Source organism: Neltuma alba, unplaced genomic scaffold (genome assembly GCF_004799145.2).
Source record: "Neltuma alba isolate B1F8T4 unplaced genomic scaffold, ASM479914v2 tig00011557_pilon, whole genome shotgun sequence".
NCBI classification, from domain to species: Eukaryota; Viridiplantae; Streptophyta; class Magnoliopsida; order Fabales; family Fabaceae; genus Neltuma; species Neltuma alba.
Window position 1 is genome coordinate 97,065 of NW_021636216.1, and position 17,220 is coordinate 114,284.

The 17,220-nt window shown below is 32.5% G+C and overlaps 3 protein-coding genes across 7 annotated transcripts in view; all 3 read left to right on the forward strand.

The window, feature by feature from the left end:
* LOC114714949 (dynamin-2B) overlaps nucleotides 1-583 on the forward strand; it is a 14,738-nt gene extending 14,155 nt beyond the window's left edge. Inside the window, exon 23 of one of the 3 annotated variants that reach the window (XR_003737496.1) lies at nucleotides 356-583. The gene's annotated coding sequence lies outside the window, so the exon portion shown is untranslated. Of the gene's footprint in view, nucleotides 1-23; nucleotides 101-355 lie in introns of those variants that run through there. The other 2 variants (XM_028899743.1, XM_028899744.1) reach the window with 2 other exon arrangements.
* Nucleotides 1-6,811, forward strand: part of LOC114714952 (40S ribosomal protein S20-2) — a 12,606-nt gene extending 5,795 nt beyond the window's left edge. Inside the window, exons 1-4 of one of the 2 annotated variants that reach the window (XM_028899748.1) lie at nucleotides 4,088-4,182; nucleotides 4,381-4,518; nucleotides 5,012-5,125; nucleotides 6,456-6,811. In XM_028899748.1, coding sequence (XP_028755581.1) covers nucleotides 4,407-4,518; nucleotides 5,012-5,125; nucleotides 6,456-6,598 — 369 coding nt within the window. In that variant the 5' untranslated portion in view covers nucleotides 4,088-4,182; nucleotides 4,381-4,406 and the 3' untranslated portion in view covers nucleotides 6,599-6,811. Of the gene's footprint in view, nucleotides 1-4,087; nucleotides 4,183-4,380; nucleotides 4,519-5,011; nucleotides 5,126-6,455 lie in introns of those variants that run through there. The other variant, XM_028899749.1, reaches the window with a different exon arrangement.
* Nucleotides 1-17,066, forward strand: part of LOC114714951 (uncharacterized) — a 22,304-nt gene extending 5,238 nt beyond the window's left edge. Inside the window, exons 2-5 of one of the 2 annotated variants that reach the window (XM_028899746.1) lie at nucleotides 11,824-11,963; nucleotides 14,135-14,462; nucleotides 15,554-15,757; nucleotides 16,630-17,066. In XM_028899746.1, coding sequence (XP_028755579.1) covers nucleotides 14,220-14,462; nucleotides 15,554-15,757; nucleotides 16,630-16,842 — 660 coding nt within the window. In that variant the 5' untranslated portion in view covers nucleotides 11,824-11,963; nucleotides 14,135-14,219 and the 3' untranslated portion in view covers nucleotides 16,843-17,066. The remainder of the gene's footprint in view (nucleotides 1-11,823; nucleotides 11,964-14,134; nucleotides 14,463-15,553; nucleotides 15,758-16,629) is intronic. The other variant, XM_028899745.1, reaches the window with a different exon arrangement.
* Nucleotides 17,067-17,220: the final 154 nt, after the last annotated feature.

Here is a 17,220-nt window from a genome sequence, read left to right on the forward strand (position 1 = left end):
TCCCAAGTGGGTTATTTATGCAGTTAGGTGTTTGCCTCTGCTTGGTACTTTGATCTTGGAAGTTTCAGAAACAGATGAACAATCATTGACTGTTAGCTTTCACAATTGGACTGACCATTATATCAAAAGAGAGTAGTTTTGTGATTAAGTAGTTAATTGGCAATGGTTTAACCAATATAATTAATTTATTTGAAAATATAACTAGAATAGTTTTAATGAAACTAGATATATTTCTCTATGCAGTGTGTTATGGATTTGATATTAGATATGATATTGATTATGCAAAATTTATTTTCTTTTTTCGTGCTATTATATTCTTTGATTGATTTCTTCTCGTTTGTTTTTTCTTTTACAGTTGTATGGTAATATAATGAAAGGAGGCAAACAAAATTAAGACTCCCAATTCTAACTGAGTTATGCCGAGCGGGCACTTGGCGTGAGAGTGAGTCAGTTCATTCATGTTTCGTTTGATATTCGATCGATTCCGGCTAATTTTGTAAATATAAACACTGAATATTAGTTATACGGTTATTGGTGGGGATATAATGATGAGACTTAGGTGTTTCTGATATTTAAAATTATACACAAGTTTTAAGATTCTTGACTGTCAAAATAAAATAGTTCTGTGGATGAAAATGCCTTTGCATAGGTGAAAGAATACCTCTAAATATTGAACAATTGAATTAAAATCCTTAATAAGAAAAGTTATAGATTGCGAGGTTTTAATTGCCTAGTTTTGATTAGCAAGAAAAAATTAAGTTCATATTGATTAGAAGATATAATTGTTATGATTTTAAACTTTTGAGATAGATTTGTGTCTTAAAATAAAAACTTCGAAGTGCTTAGTATTTGAGTAAAAACTTTTAGAATAAACTTGTATTTTAACCTTGAAATAAACTATGACTTGCCGTCAGTTGTTTGTTTAGTTTCAATGTCCAAATCATATAATCATAGAATTTCTCAATAAAAAGTTGAAATCACGCATCACAGGACAAACACAAATGCAAAAAGAAGCTAAAGAATAAAAAAGAAAAATTAAACTAAAATTTTTTTAAAAAAATGAAAATTCTCAAAATATATAGAAAAATAGAAAATGGTGGTTTTTAATGATGCAAAATTTCAGGCAAATCTGGGTGGTAACGGAATAAGGCACATTACAATGCAAACATAAATTCAAAAAAAAAAAAAAAACAATATGCAATGAAGGGACAGGGGTTAGGATGGGAGAAATGCACCTAAAAGACATGGGAATCAACTTTATTAAAACATTTTAGGCACATTAAAACACAAAAACCATGTAAAATAAGTTCAACTTCATATGAAAACGAACCCAAAACAAGGCGAAAGAGTGAAGTCAACACAATTGGCTATAGCTTATGTGCCCCTTATATGTGGCCAAATCTACACAAAAGGATAATCTACATTTCTGTGCCTTTCATCGTGCTCAAGACTTTTATTCACTGCGACCAATGTGTCATATCAGCACGGTTCCAAATTTTTGATAACTTCATTTGCATAACTTAGGTTACACAACTTCGATTTGACCAATTGAGGTGTCTCTATGAAACCTGCTGAATTATCCAACAGATCAATCATGAGAAAAGGTTGAGCATCCAAAAAAAAAAAAAGAAGTCAAATTTCACACGTAAACAACTCAAATGCTTCCAAGATACAACCAAGTGCCAATTTTTCACAATTTGGACCTTGAATCACATCCAATAGACAAACAAACTATTCCAAATCATTATATTCAACTCAAACACAATATATTCAACTCATTTATATCACCGTTGCTGCCAGGAATGGCTCTCTAAAAAGTACAAGAAGAAGAGATTAAAAGAAAAAAAGTGTCTTCAAAGGGCAAGCAATACTTTTATTTAGGTTTAATTCACCTAGACCTATTCTTATCTTATAGAGTGCAAGTTGGGTTGACTAGTAAATTTCTTTTCAGATATAATAAAGACTCTTAAATATAGATTACACTATCAAAATTGAAGTCAAAACAACAATGGTCTTTCTAGAACAATACATGATTCTATCTCTGCGTGCATTTCAAGATAAAATAATGAGTTTAATCTGGGGTATGTTCATGTTGTAATGCCTACAAATAAAGTGATAGTGAGGGGTTTATATATGCCGTGAAGTGATGCCTTCAAGAGATATCTCTCGGAGCAATACCTCTACAATTAAAAAGTTATAACCATATGTTGGTTTATGAACCAACATAATTTAAATAACTAAAGAATATTTAATATCTTTAATTTCCATGATGAGTTGCATTTTTTAATATGTAGGGCTGCCTTACGAAAACAAGATGACCTTTCACCAAGTGGTGGTTACTATACCTTCTTATATATGCCTTTTGGAAATTAATTTTGATGTCTTTTGGTGTTATAACTTTTTATATAACCCGTCATATAAATATATATTAATTTTATATGAAAACACAACTCCTCATATAAATATATTCATTTGTATGAGAACACAAATATTCATACAAATTTATTAATTTAATAAATTTATATAAAGACAAGACTTTTTAAAAAAACACATCTCTTTATTTTAAAATATTTCAATAACGGGGCTGTAATTCTGTTGAAGAAGACATACTGCATATCCTCCATGACTGCTCATATGCTAGATGGTTATGGATGCAATTACTTAATCCTAGTTTTTATTCACAATTTTTTTAATTACTCCTTTGCTTGATTGGATGGCTCTTAATCCCAAAAGAGAAAGGGGTAAAAATGGAAGCTCAAATTAGTGGGGTCTTATATAGGGAGTTTCCATGTGTAAGCTACGGACATGGAGGAATAATTCTATTTTTAATGATGGCTTCCAAAAGCCCTCTGATCCTGCTAACATCATCATGCACAACTAAACAAACTTTGTTCATGTAAATGATAAGCACAATAGAGAACCTACATATGGACCGGATCAAACTAAACGTTAATGGAATGGAATCCTTATCTGGCATCGAAGCTGGTTGTGGTAGAGTCATAAGAAATCATAATGGGCCATAGATAGTTGGTTTTACTCATATCATCTACTCCAACTTCGGCACTTCAAACCATTTGCTCCATCTTCGTCAACTTTCTCGCTCACCAGCATCTGTCAGATGTCTTATAACACGTTTTCTGTTATTCAAGAGTAAAGATAAGGATGTTCAACTATGTCCTATCTCGACTCGGCCTGATTCGAGTCATTTTGGGGCAAGACAAAAGTGAAATGAAGTGTCTTGTCCAGATATATTTTCTTCTTTTTTTTTATTGTAAATTTTATATATTTATTTTACTTGTTATTTTGATTATGCTGTTACAATTTTTTTTTATAGATATAAGATTTTTTTTGCAGATATTTTGAGGCCATTATTTATTTTCTATCTTTTAATATTATAAAAAAATTTATTTCTTTGTCATAGTTTGATTAATGCCAAATTTTTTGCTAATTTTTATCTCCTTTTCTTATACAATTTTTATCACAAATTTTTATACTTTTCATATTAAAGTAAGTTTTAAAAAATTAAAAAAAAGGGTGGATGCTACTGAGACAAAACAGGACATGAGAGGGTAACTGGACAGGGTTGTCCTGGTCCCATCCCATCCCATGAGTATCCCTACTCAAGTGGTCTTTTACCCAAAACTTGAAATCTCAGTTTTTTTTTTTTTTGCACTTTATGATCAATGTGAGATTTTGCTTATTTGAACGATCTTTTTGGGTTTTCAAATTTTAAGTGGTATTTTATTGGTATTTTTCTTTAAAAATAAGGTGAAATTATATGAATTCAAATATTAAATTTCCCAAATAAATAAAAAAAGAACCCTTCTTCTTTTTTTGGTAGAAAAAGAACTCTTCTTATGAAAATACAAAAAAGATTCTGCTCCTAATGGGCCAGACTACTGGCTTTGACATCTAACTCTTTTCCTAGGACAACGTTGGGCTCATCAAAAACTAATTCAACAGAAATCTCACATTCCCACTGACCCAAAACTCATAGAATGTTTCGGCCAACCAAAAAACAAAAAAAGAAATTAAGAAAAATAAAACAAATACATATAAACCTAACCCTAGGAGCATTTGACAGTATACGAGCTTCACCCAGCGATTTCCCATATAGTCGAAGACACAGGTTTCAGAGGGCTTTGTCCGGAGCATTGCTTTGCGTCTTCATTCTTGCCCTACGTAAGTAATGATACATGCTCAAATCGTGACTTGAGCAATGATCCAGAGAGATTATGTTTTTGAGTGATTTTAATGTGAAGGCACAACGTCTTATTCCTGGGCTTTGTTTAGGATTTTATGATTGACAATACTTTGTGTTGATCTTTGCGCTATTAATTGTGTTTCTGTAGCTAAATAGCCTAATGCAATTGTGTGCAGGGATCGTACAGTTAAACAAGGCAAAAATGGCGTATGCAGCGATGAAGCCCACTAAACCGGGTTTGGAGGAGCCTCAGGAGCAGATTCATAAGATCAGGATTACTCTTTCCTCCAAGAACGTGAAAAATCTCGAGAAAGGTCTCTTTTGTTCTTTATAACTTGTATTATGTTCTGCTTTTTTGTTTAATTTAATGTTAGGTTGGATTCTATCATACTATACTACGTATTGCGGACTCTATGGATAAATATAGCATTTTTTATTGTAAAAGGTCTTCCAGTCTGTAGCTGAATCTCTAGATGTCTACTTTCGCTCCAGTGACAGTTTGAGATTCAACTCTATGGTTTTGAATTTAACCCTGTAGTTTTTAGTATAGGCTTTTTTAATGAATTGCGTTTTACATTCATCTTAAATATGTACATACATGTTCCGGCAAAAAAAGAAATCTATATATACATGTATGTAAAATAAATTCTATACGAAGTCGCACTAGTTATATGTCGTGAATAGGGTCTCAGACTTCATAAGAAATCACATTCGAGTTTGAGTTTGCATTTAAATCTGGAATGGAGTTAAATTCTCTTAGTAATTTGATTGATATTTGCCTGATGATTGAATTTTGCTCATTGGCAGTTTGTGCTGACTTGGTTCGAGGGGCCAAGGACAAGAGGCTCAGGGTCAAGGGACCTGTGAGAATGCCCACTAAAGTTCTTCACATCACCACTAGGAAATCCCCATGTGGTGAAGGTAAGTTTAGCTTGAAAGTTTCCGTTGACCCTGCGGAGCCCATGTTTTTTTCCTTTGGGTTGTTGTTGAATTTTATGAATGATTCTTGCCTTATATATATCTTACTCATTCTAGGGAGAAATCAGAATTGCTGCTGTTATATGTTCATATTTCAGTTTCTGAGATCGTGCAATACCTGCCCTTCTAAAGTTGGTTTTTACTTTTTATTGGTTTGTTCTCACACAATGTCCTTGAGTCTTGCCTTAGTAGATCTATTGAAGTCAAATCTTGGTTATATTAGCAAAAATATGAATTGCTCTGGAGTCTCTTAAAACTGTCTTTACTAAGGTACGAGATGGAGAGTTCTTCTGAGAGGCAATAGGCAATGGGTACGTCAACTTACATGAGGAGCATCCCCAAAAAGAAATATGGTTTGGTAATTACTAGACACAGATAAGAATTAAAATCGAATGCAAGGTATATTTCTAATATAACAAAATTCAAATTATCTGGTGACTCCTTTTGCCAGTCTTGGACTGCTATTATTATTCCTCCAATGCTCTGCTTTTCCTGGTTTCTGCTTTTTCATTTGTTCTTTCAAAATGTCTTGTGAGTCAGATTCAGTTGTTGCTGGTTGTTGTAGTTTTATGCTTCAAACTGTTCCTTTTTTGGGGATAGAGAAGAATTTTTTGGTGCAAAAAGAAATACTTAAAACAGATGTCAAGCTATCCTATCACACAAGAAAACACAAACCAAAATAATCATCGGTGCCTGTGGTTTTGTCATTCCCTTCGTAAATCCATTGGATAATTCACCCTAAGAATCCAATTGCTGAAACTCATACTCTCATTGGGAGACCAGAAGAATAATTCTCTCTCGAAGATGTAACATGGTGGAATCAAATTGTTCTTCTATTCGATGGTTTTTACCGTTACCACTTCCATTGAAATGGTCATCAAAGGCTGATGTTGGTTCTGAGCTATATACTGAGCCACTGTCACATGAATATCTATAATCACATTTATTCAAGTTACACCATTAATAATTTGAATAATTCAAACTTCAGAATGTAGGAATTTGGCCAAATGAAGCACAATATTGGATTGCCGGTTTTCCTTTCGCCTTGTACTAATGGAATGAATTTTGTCTGTTTTGCTGTGCGCTCCAAAATAATGGATTGTGGATTGCCTTGACAATTGTTTGTTAACTTCTATTACTGGTATTCTTTAGTGACATGGTTGTAGCGTTGCTAAGTTTAAATCCAGTTTATCGCATTACATCCTACCACCTTTCATGATAATTGCATGATGTTCTAGTTATTATGGTTATAACTCGATGCCTATTACTTCAGGTACCAACACGTGGGATAGGTTTGAATTACGTGTGCACAAGAGAGTCATTGACTTGTACAGTTCCCCAGATGTGGTTAAGCAGATTACTTCAATTACTATTGAACCTGGTGTGGAAGTTGAGGTTACCATTGCAGATGCTTGATTTGGGCCAAAAATGATCCCTTTTTTCTTTTGGTTATTTTGCCTCTTGGTTAGGAAAATGTTTTTAGTTCAACACTTGGAATCTAGTGTTTGGCACAATGCCTCTTGTTTTAGTTTGAAGTTGGAATATTTTTGGTTTACTTTTTGCTGCTAAAGTTGATAACAGTTAGTTATATGGTTATGGTTATTGATGAATACCTCCTTTTGTTAGCTAGATGTTTAAGCTGTGGTTTGAAATTATATATCGCCATATTATTGCTTGTATAATCACTTTTTTTTCGCCTTTTTGTGTTTTTATTATAATTTGGAAAATGAGATTTGATCATCTTGTTTTTTTTGGGACCAGATGAGATTCTGATCATCTTGAATATTTGCTCAGCTATTTATGACATATAATATTGCCTCATTTATGGTGCAATTCATCCAATTGGAATTGTGTTAGTTACTTCAAAGTTAAAATCACTATTTTGTGATAAGAAGGCAATCACATTAAAATCACATACACTGGCATGTAATTTGATTTCTTGTGGGCGTGGCATTTTTTAATTTGGCATTTATACAATTCTCTGAGATTTGGTGCACAGCAGTCCACTTTGTTTCATACGAGTATTATAATTATTAGTTGACTATCAATGTATTAATTATTTTTAAAAAAATTTATTGTACAACAAAATAATAGCATGGGGAAAGCGAATTCAAACTTATTGTGCTTTGAAAAGTGATTATTTAACATAAAGGTCCTATGAAGCACTAAAAGAAAGGATAGGGATTGGGACTGGAATTAAAAAAAAATTATTAAAAAAAAATTAGCATGAGTAATTGTTTTATGGGATTAGATAAACCAATAAAGGTGGGATTAGAGAATATCACTTCTTCTCATGGTACTCTTATTTTTTAACCTCATATATATAGATTTGTCTAATCTCATGTGACAAGTAATTATTTATGTTAAATACTCTTTTAATAGATTTTTTTATTCTCAATCTCGATTTCAATTTCTCATTTTTAATGCTTCGTACCAAACGGGATCAAAAGGTTTTGCATAACAAGCTATTTTAGAAAAATGATCATATAAATTTGCTGTCAATATCTGAATTAAAAAATTATCAGTAGATCATCTTTTTTCACATTGTAATTTTGCTAGTCACTTGGTTTGCTTCTCCACTTTCTCTCAAGAACTGCTCAAAATGACCATATGGAATTTCAAATAAAAATATTCAATTGTTACTTTCAAAAAGAAAAATTATAAGTAAAACTGTTACTCCCTTTAGTCCTAAATTTATGAGCTAATAGAGCTATTTGACTTGTTTTAAAATATAAGATTTCAATTTATTTTATCATTCAAATTTATAATTTTTTTTCATAAGCCCTCCAAATTAGTTACACTTACTAAGAGGGTTATCTTTCAATAAAAAATGGTTAAAAAAATACTTTATAAAAATCAACATGCCGGAATCATCTGTGTCAAAGAACTAGTGTGTTCAATTTATTCCATCTCGATTGTTCCATCTTCGGGACAAGATAAAATAGTTAATGGGACGTGGGACAGGATAAATCTTTATAGACATAACCAATCATTAGTTCCTAATCATAAGTTAATAAAAGAATAGAAAAAACTTTTTACTATTTTTTTTAAATTCGCTTATTAAATTAATATTTGTGTTCGTATTTTTTCCAATGATTTTTTCCCCTATCAAAAGCATGATTTCTTTACTTATAATTTAGGCTTTCTACATAGTAATTTTTTTAAGTGTTTTTTAATCTTTCAAAAGCCCAATGAAAACAAATAATACAACATAAAGAATAAAAAACACAAATAACCCAAAATCGTAATGATTTGACCAAAAAAAAGAGAGAAAGGAGTCCTGTTCCAATTCCAGCTAGATGGGGACAGTCATGGAAACAAAAATCTTGTCCTGTTTCTATTCACCGAGACGGGTGAGGGCAAATCCATTCCAATCTTGCCTCGTAAACATCCTTATAGATGATCATGACAAAAAAAAAAAAACAAGGAAAAGAATCTCCATGCAGCTTTTGTTGGATAAATTTTAATCATGGAACGAGATGGACGGAATCATGTGCTTTGCAAACACATCAAAAAGCAGTGCCTGAAGCTTTCCCTGAGAACCGTATTGATATTTTTTTTCGAACAGTCATTGACAAGCTAAGCTTGGAACAGAAAGGAAATGAAAATAAAAAAGGAAAAGAAGACGGGATTAGGTGGTCATCCCAAATCGTTCAAGAAGCTAGTGCAGATAGCCATTCGGCTTCTCTTGCAGAAAGAGGTCAGGACATCCCTCTGGCACGTCTTTGAGGAGATTTATAAGAACCGTATTTATATATTAGGAAAAATGTATTGAGATCCGATGTTAGCATAATGCTACAAAAAAGTCTCTCAAAATCTGATAATTGCTTTAGAGTCCCAAAAGGATTTCACTGCAATAATAAAAAAGTGAAAAAAAAACCTTGTTGCCCTTAATAATAAAAAGTGCTAAAAAGAGAGTTGTCAATATAAGTCACAGTAGTTGTCAATGTAAACTGTGATAGTTGTCAATATTACTCCTTCACTTGTCAATATATCTATTGATATAAGTTTAGAAAAATGTGATTTAGGGTCATATAATAACAAGTAATATTGACATATGCTGTGGTGATGATATTGTGATATAATATCATTATTAAAAATCAATTATCACTTATTCTGTGAAGAGTTAATCAATTAGAAGTGATTTCATAATTGCATATAAGTCATAATTGACTTTTAATAACAATATTATACCACATTATTATCAAAAAAATTAGTCCATATGATACGTTAATATTACTTGTCATTGTGTAACTTGAAATAACATTTTTTTAAACACATATTATCAGATAAATTGATAAGTGAAGTAACAATATTGACAACTATCATGGCCTACACTGACAACTATCGCGCCTATACTAACAACTTTCTTTTTAGCATTTTTTCATTACCAAGGACAACAAGGTCCTTTTTACATTTTTATTATTGCAGTCAAGTCTTTTTGGGACTCCAAAACAATTATCATATTATTTCAGCATTCTATCTACTGCAATTTTCTCTTATATATCCTTAGTATTCAAGTACCTTGCTACATTGAATATGATGGTGCCTGGGTCTATAACAAATTTAACTCCTCTAAAATCACTCATCAGTATATAATACTTCTGTCAAAAAAAAAAAATCAGTGAACAGTTATCATTTCAATACTAATTTTAATTGAAACTTGAGTATTATAACATAACCATATAATTTTTAGTTTAAAAAAATACAATTTTATATTACAGTATTCGATTATTTTAAGAGAGAATCAATTTATTACTCGTTTTATTTCTGTTGTATTTCTTAATGTTATTATGTCCTGATAGTTCCTCTGCTGCATAATCTATTGAGTAGGGCTGATGTAAATATTGATTAGACTACATTGATGTTGCCTCAAATTATATAATAAAACAATTAAAATAGAATGATAAAATAAAATTTATTTATTATCAACATTTTATAATGAAATATATTACAAATTCAACAAACGAAAATTAACCATTGTTTAAACCACCGATACGTTAGCCCACAATCCTCGGTCACTACGCATAAGCCATAAGGCAATGCCACTTTTACATCCAAGAGCCTCTTAAATTGAGACGAGTCAACAATTATTATAGTCATAATTCTCTTCTTGCAATTATTAATATTTTTTCTTACAAATTAACAAATTATAAGTATATATGAACTAATATTTATAATTGAGAGAACTATAAATGCCTAATAAAAAATGAATCAAAATTACAAGGACTTGTATATTTATTTTTTCAAAAATAAATATCATTAATTTACTTTTATTATATTATTTCTCTGCTTCATTAGATTTTTTACATAGTCGTTTGAAATATTGTTTTTAAATTTCTTAAAAAAAATTAATAAATAAATTATTAATATTTAAAGAAGGTACACAAACGTGGAAAATCGCAACATGTTTTTCCCCCTTTTCTTTTATGGCCAAAAGAGTAGCGTGGGAAAAGATAAAAAAAAAATAAATAATAAAATCCCAAATGATCACCTAAATAAACAAAATTTGAGTTTAGATATAAGGGACCAAATTAGAATTTACAAATTTATTAAAATGACCATATTGTCTTTTAATTTTTTTCCCCTTAAAAACAACGCACACACCCTCATTGGTTGGCTATCGTCAGAGCTTCCGGATGGTAGTTGCCAAAATTCAGGTGGGCCATCAATCATCAGAGCTCCAACAGCTAGCCAAAGACCAGTCGCTAGAGCTTTGATAGCCAGAAACTTTCTTTTTTGGGGATTTTTTAAGTTAATTAATATGATTAACAAGTTCTTTAATGCTATTAACAAGTTTAATATAACAGTTAATAGCAGATTTTTCAAAAAATTCAGTTAAGAAGTTTGATATAACATTTAACAATAAGTTTTTTCAAAACTTCACAAAGTAATATTTTTACAACTTTAGTAGCCTGGATAACAAGTTAGATAATGATATTAACAACTCTTATAATATCATTAACAACTTTAATAATAAGTTATGTAATGATATTAACAATTTTCATAATCATAGTAATTGCCTAATAAATGAAAAAATTTTGTTGTGCAACCTTCATAGGGAGCTAATATTGAAAACATCAACCATCATAAGAAAATTTTGTCAATGGCAATATTCGAGTTATTAATATCATTATTTGACTTGTTACCTATGTTATTGAAATTATAAAAATGTCACTTTTTGAATTTGTTAGAAAACCTGTTGTTAACTGTTATACTGAATTTGTTAATAGCATTAAACAATTTGTTAATCGTATTACTGTACTTAAAAAAATTCTCAAAAAAATAGTTGCTAGTACTGGAGTTTCAGTGACTAGTTGGCTGGCAAGGTGTTTGATAATTTTTTTTAAGAAAAAAATTAAACAATAATATATTCATTTTAGTAAATTTACAAATCCAAATTTAGTCACTTATACCTAAATTAAAATTTTATTTATTTAGGTGACTATTTGAGAATTTTGAAATTTAGGAATCATTTATCTATTATCTTCCCTAAATGTTATGGCGAAAATAAAAAAGAGAGATTCTAAAGAATGTTGTATAGGTTTATAAAAATTGAAAAAAATAATTCAGTAATATAATTTAAGGTAAAATATAGACCGTGTTTTATAACCCCAACAAAACACCAGCTGGTCGGGGAGGGGCGGCAATTCGTTTCTTGTTCGGCATTCCACACTTCGTCGAGCTCGCTGTTGGACGCCGCCCACCGTTATCAGCCCTGCGTGGCTGTTCTCCGGAAGGAATTGAAGAAGGTACGAACTTTGTCTCCTCACAAAATCCGGTGAGATTTATTTGTTCAATCTGGCTTTGAATCTTTAATTGAATCTGTTCCCGGTGTCAGCTGTTCTTTGTCAACCCTGCGTCGGACGGCGTCGCACAGTTTCTTGCTTTGTTTTAATTTTTTTTTTCATTCTAATTAATTGGAAGATCATAAATTGCTAAAGTGTCATCATTGTCATTCTTTGCCTGAATCAATTGGCTTACTAAGGCATCTTCGTTAGAGTATTTGGAAGGGTATGATATGAATTATGCATATTTCAAATATTTGAGTGGGGGAAGATGCCTCCATGGAGTGTAATATACATACTTTGTCCTTGGTTTGACATGTCGCTGGCCAGAAATAGGGATTATGTTCCTATATTTGTTTGATCAATTGTTACGCTCGGGAGTCAAAAGGTTGTTGATTTTGAAAAGTCAGAATACTTGATAAAGTTCCTTGGTTTTAGACTCCTCCCCTCAAATCATATGTAGGTTAAAACCCAGTTGGGGGGTTGGCTGAAATCTATTTTTACACTTCAATCATTTTATTTACGTGGTGTGGACCTTGTCACACAGGATGTGACAGATTGCACCTGAAAATTGCATGCAACATGTCATTAACGACTATTTTTTTGGTATAATGGTAAGCCCTACCACCCAATATCCAGCTTTAGAAGTGGTAATACAGGTCAACCCACGCAAACCGTGTAATAGCGGTGCGGGTTAGAAAGGTTCTGGGTAATGACGGGTTGGTTTTCAGTCAACCCTAATCCGGCAATTATTATTATTTTTTTAATAAATTTTTAAAATTTTTTTTCTTATACAATATAAAAAAATATAATGAAATTTTTATCTTTTCTTCAAATACTTGATTAAAAACACCAGATAAATAAATGATAGAGGTATTTTTTAATTTTTTAGATAGAATATAAAATATAATAATATACATATAATGATTAATAAAATTAAAAAAAAAAAAAAAAGCGGGTTGGTGGGATAACCCATGGGGGTTTGTGGGTTAGGTAGTGTAAGTTGAAAAGCTTTGTTTACTGACAGGTTGACTTTTAGCCAACCCTAACTTGTCATTTTTAGTAGGTTGGCGAGTGAGACCTGTAGGTTTAACCTATATTACCGGCTCTATCTAGCGTCTTCTCAGGACATTGGCCTTCTAACATGGGCCAGATATTCAAGCAACCGGCCAGTCTGGGTTCAAGGAGTGAGAGTGGGTCATTTAATGGGTTACCTCCTCTACAAACAAGAGCACTTTGCATTATTTGAACTTATGTTATCCTCTTTAGGCGTGGCCACTTACCACCTTGACAATGCTTGTTGGTTACATATCATTAACAACTAACAACAATGAAAAGGGGAAAATTGATATCTGTATTTTCCAAAAAAGTTTGAGACCCCCTACTTAGTTTGTTTTCATCTTTTTGTTGAAGATCAAAAGCAGAATTAACACTATATAACAGACAGAAGAATTACAGACAAGGGTGAACGCAGACATTCCCGTGGTCTTAATACCAAAAGACATGGTATTTTGTGTGCGCATTCAACAGATCTAAGTTCTATATTCCTCCATGTATACCCACACTTCTGTCATTTGTTTTTGTGATGTAATTCATTTGGGATCTAAGTTGGAATTTATGCTGGGCAGCACTTTGTAAACAAGAATGGAACTTAGCAGGATATAGAAGGGGAATTCTAATATTTTTAAAACCATTTGAGGGGGTTTGGTGATGGGACTATAAAGTGTGGGTGGGTGGAGAATCTGCTGAGTTCTCTGAATGTTTAAAGGAGTTGGTGCATTTGGTAGGTATTTTATGGAGATGTGGATTTGAATAACTTGTTTGTCAAGTTCCAAGTTATTTGCAGCCCTAATTCCCTAATATGTCTCTCTTGTTTTCTACATTTGCTTGTCTCCATGGTGATCCTTGATTTTTTTTTTTTTACTGGAGTTATTGAGCTATTGAGATACTGCATTTGAATAACAAAACCTTTAAGGAAAATATTATTTGAGAAATGTGGCTTGTATGATAAGAAGATGTGCAAAGGTAGGCAGTATGATAAAGGAATAACTCAAGATTTTTCTCAAGATTGGACTACAACTTATTTAAGTGTGCAACTTATTTGTGCAGTTACTAAAGTAAAACCTTAGTATTATATTCATCTTACTGATTTCTCCACTTGCAGGTAATACTTCAGCTAAAGGTTTAACTTTAAACCTGTTTAAGTGCTGGAGTGTGACGTGTGAATTTTTTGGTACCTGACCTGTTTGATGAAAATGGAGACCCAAGTTGCAACCTGCTATTTGACCTTCATCAAAAAAATATCTTGTTTGCACCATCTTCCATCTAATTCATGTATGTCACCACTAAAATTTGACCCCCTCTCTCACATGTCCCCAACCTTAAGAGCAAACACTTCATCTAGATTGCGATGGATGCCTATTCCAAAATCACGGCAGTCTCTTCAAATTTGCCTAGCTGGTGGAAGAGGAATGATGGAAAATAACAATGAGGTAATACGATTTGACTTTATAACTTTGTATTGAATGTTATACTATAAATGCTTATATTATGCATAGCTACATTTTGCTGGTCTTGCTGTGAGAAATCTTCTTCAGACATCTTGCCATAGGCTATTTCAGCAGGTCCTTAGCTTTTCCTCCCTTGTGCCATCTGATGTGGCAATATATATTTTAGAATTCAGACTCTAATATTACAATCTCCTCTTCGTTTTGTTTTCTTGCCATAGGCCATATTGGCAGGTTCTTCATCTAATTAATTTTTTTCTTGTTTCAAATGTGTGAGATAGTACTCTGGCTTGCAAAACAAACCTACACCATTGTTGGAGACGTGTCAATACCCTTTTTAACTTCTATGATAAATATCTGGATGTTTATTAGCTCTGCTGATGAAGTAAGAAAACTTGAAAATATATTGAAACTTGAAGATTTTTGGTTTTCACTTCAGTGTTATCACACCACCTTGAAAACTGGAAGCGTGTACAAAGCAAAGAACTGTATTGGCTCTATAGCCACGACTATGAATAAGGACTAGACTATGATGCATCTCCTTATATCTTTACTACCAGGTTCTTCAATTGAAACATGAGAAGTGTACGGTATTTCCATGACGATGTGAGAAGTGTATAATTTAAATGAAAAGCCATACGCTTGTGATTTTATTAAAGAACCATGCTTTGTCATATTTTAAGTAGAAAGCCAAATGATAAACTCATAGAGAAGTGTATAGATTTCTTTTCCTTATGAATTATGCATATTTGACAGAGGCATTGGAAAGGACAGGTGCAGGTGTGTGGGCACAAGTAGTTTAAGTGTTTTAACTGTTAATTATTGTTTCTTTGAAGCGCATATTTAAAGTTCCTTGACCTGATCTAGAACAAGTGGGATCTGCGATGACCGTATATTTTATTAACTCTCTAAAGTGCTCAGATTTTTCTTTCACTTATTATTTCTATCTTGAGGAAATATAGATTTAATGGGTGTTGGTTAGATGCATTTAACTATCATCACTAATAATTATCTTTTACGTATTGTGGTATGGATATTTGTGCCTGTTACTAAGCATGATAAATGCCATTAATTAGGATTCTCCATGGAAGGGAAGGTCAATAGAGGAGGTACTACAGCAGCTGATTGAAAAGCAAAAATATGACAATGGGAGCAGTGGGGTAAAGCCTCCAAGAGGGGGTGGCGGCGGCGGCTCTGGTGGATCAGGGGAGGGAGGCTTTGCCGGGAAGTCTAATGAGACTCTTCAAGTTGTTTTAGCTACCATTGGATTTCTGTTTCTGGTACTCTTCTCTCCTCTTGGCATTGGCTGATGTGTAAAGAATTGCCTCATCTTTGTAGATTCATGACCTTAGTTTATCTTTTATTGTTAAAAATGGAGAAAATGGAAATGTATAAATAGATGAAAAAATCAAGTGGAAGTAGCTAAGTGAAAGAAAGAAAAAAGGTAATTTTGTATACACATCGTGAGAGCAAGATAACTGCCAAGTGTAAGACCATATACAACAAGTCTCATCCCACTAAATGGGTTCACCATAAGAATTCCAAGTCTAACTGCATGTAATAATAACTATAAAAAGGGTGATACCTTAGGACCTTTGCTGAAGTCTTTATAATGCATGAGGTTAAGCTTGCAATATATTTATGGACACACTGATGGGGGAAGTAGCTGAGTAATAAAAGAAAGGGTATTGTGTATGTATAGTGAGAGGTTGAGAGCAGGATAACTGGCTCATACCACTGCATTAACCTTATGCTTGGTATGAGAAAAATGGAGGGAAGGGAAGAGGAGGTGAAATTTTAATTAGTTTGATTCAAGATATTAGAGAAGTGGGGTTATAAAATTTTAATAAAGAGATTATGTAAGATAAAAGAGTAAAAAAAATTAATTAAAAGCTTTTAACCCTACTTTTTCAATTTTTAAAATCAAACTCATCAAAATTTCTCCTGTTCATTTTCGTCATAACAAACAGACCCTAAGAAATGTGATACCTTTAGACACTTGATGAAGTCTTCACAATGCATGAGGTTAAGCTTGCAATATATTTTATTTACGCATTGCTGTTGGATAGAGAATCACCTTAGACATCGCTCACTGGGTTGGTAGGTGATAATGCCATGCTTCATTTGTTAACTTCAAGTTCTACTTTTCCAGTATATCTATGTCCTCACTGGCGAGGAACTCACAAAGCTAGCTAGGGACTACCTGAACTATCTCTATAGTGGAAGACGAAGTGTACGATTAAAGCGTGCCATGTTCAAATGGGAACGACTCTGCCAGGGCCTGACAAATAAGGTGGTGGATAGGCATTGGTTGGAGAAGGCTATGCTCAAAAGGAATTACTTGCTGCCAAAATCAAATCAATAAATTTTTCTGGACTTTTGTATCATCCTGTCTTGATCTTCCCTATGTTTCCCCCATTGATAAGAAAAGATAGAAAAAGTGTTTGGCTAAATCAATATGAATATAAAGGTTTCTCTTTTTAGGACATTTGAGAACGTGAGATTTACGGTTATGAATAATATCACTTGCAGATTTTTGCACAACTTCTGTGACCATGTGTGTTTAGATGTGTGATTTTTAAGTGGGAAGTGAGAGGTACGAATACGAGTCTTAGTTATATTTATTATTATTACTAAAACTAACATATACTTCCCCGCGTAACATTATTAAGACAAAACAGTCAAAAACACTTTCAAAGCAATTTTAGCAAAACAAAATGACGTATTGCATGTACTACGATTT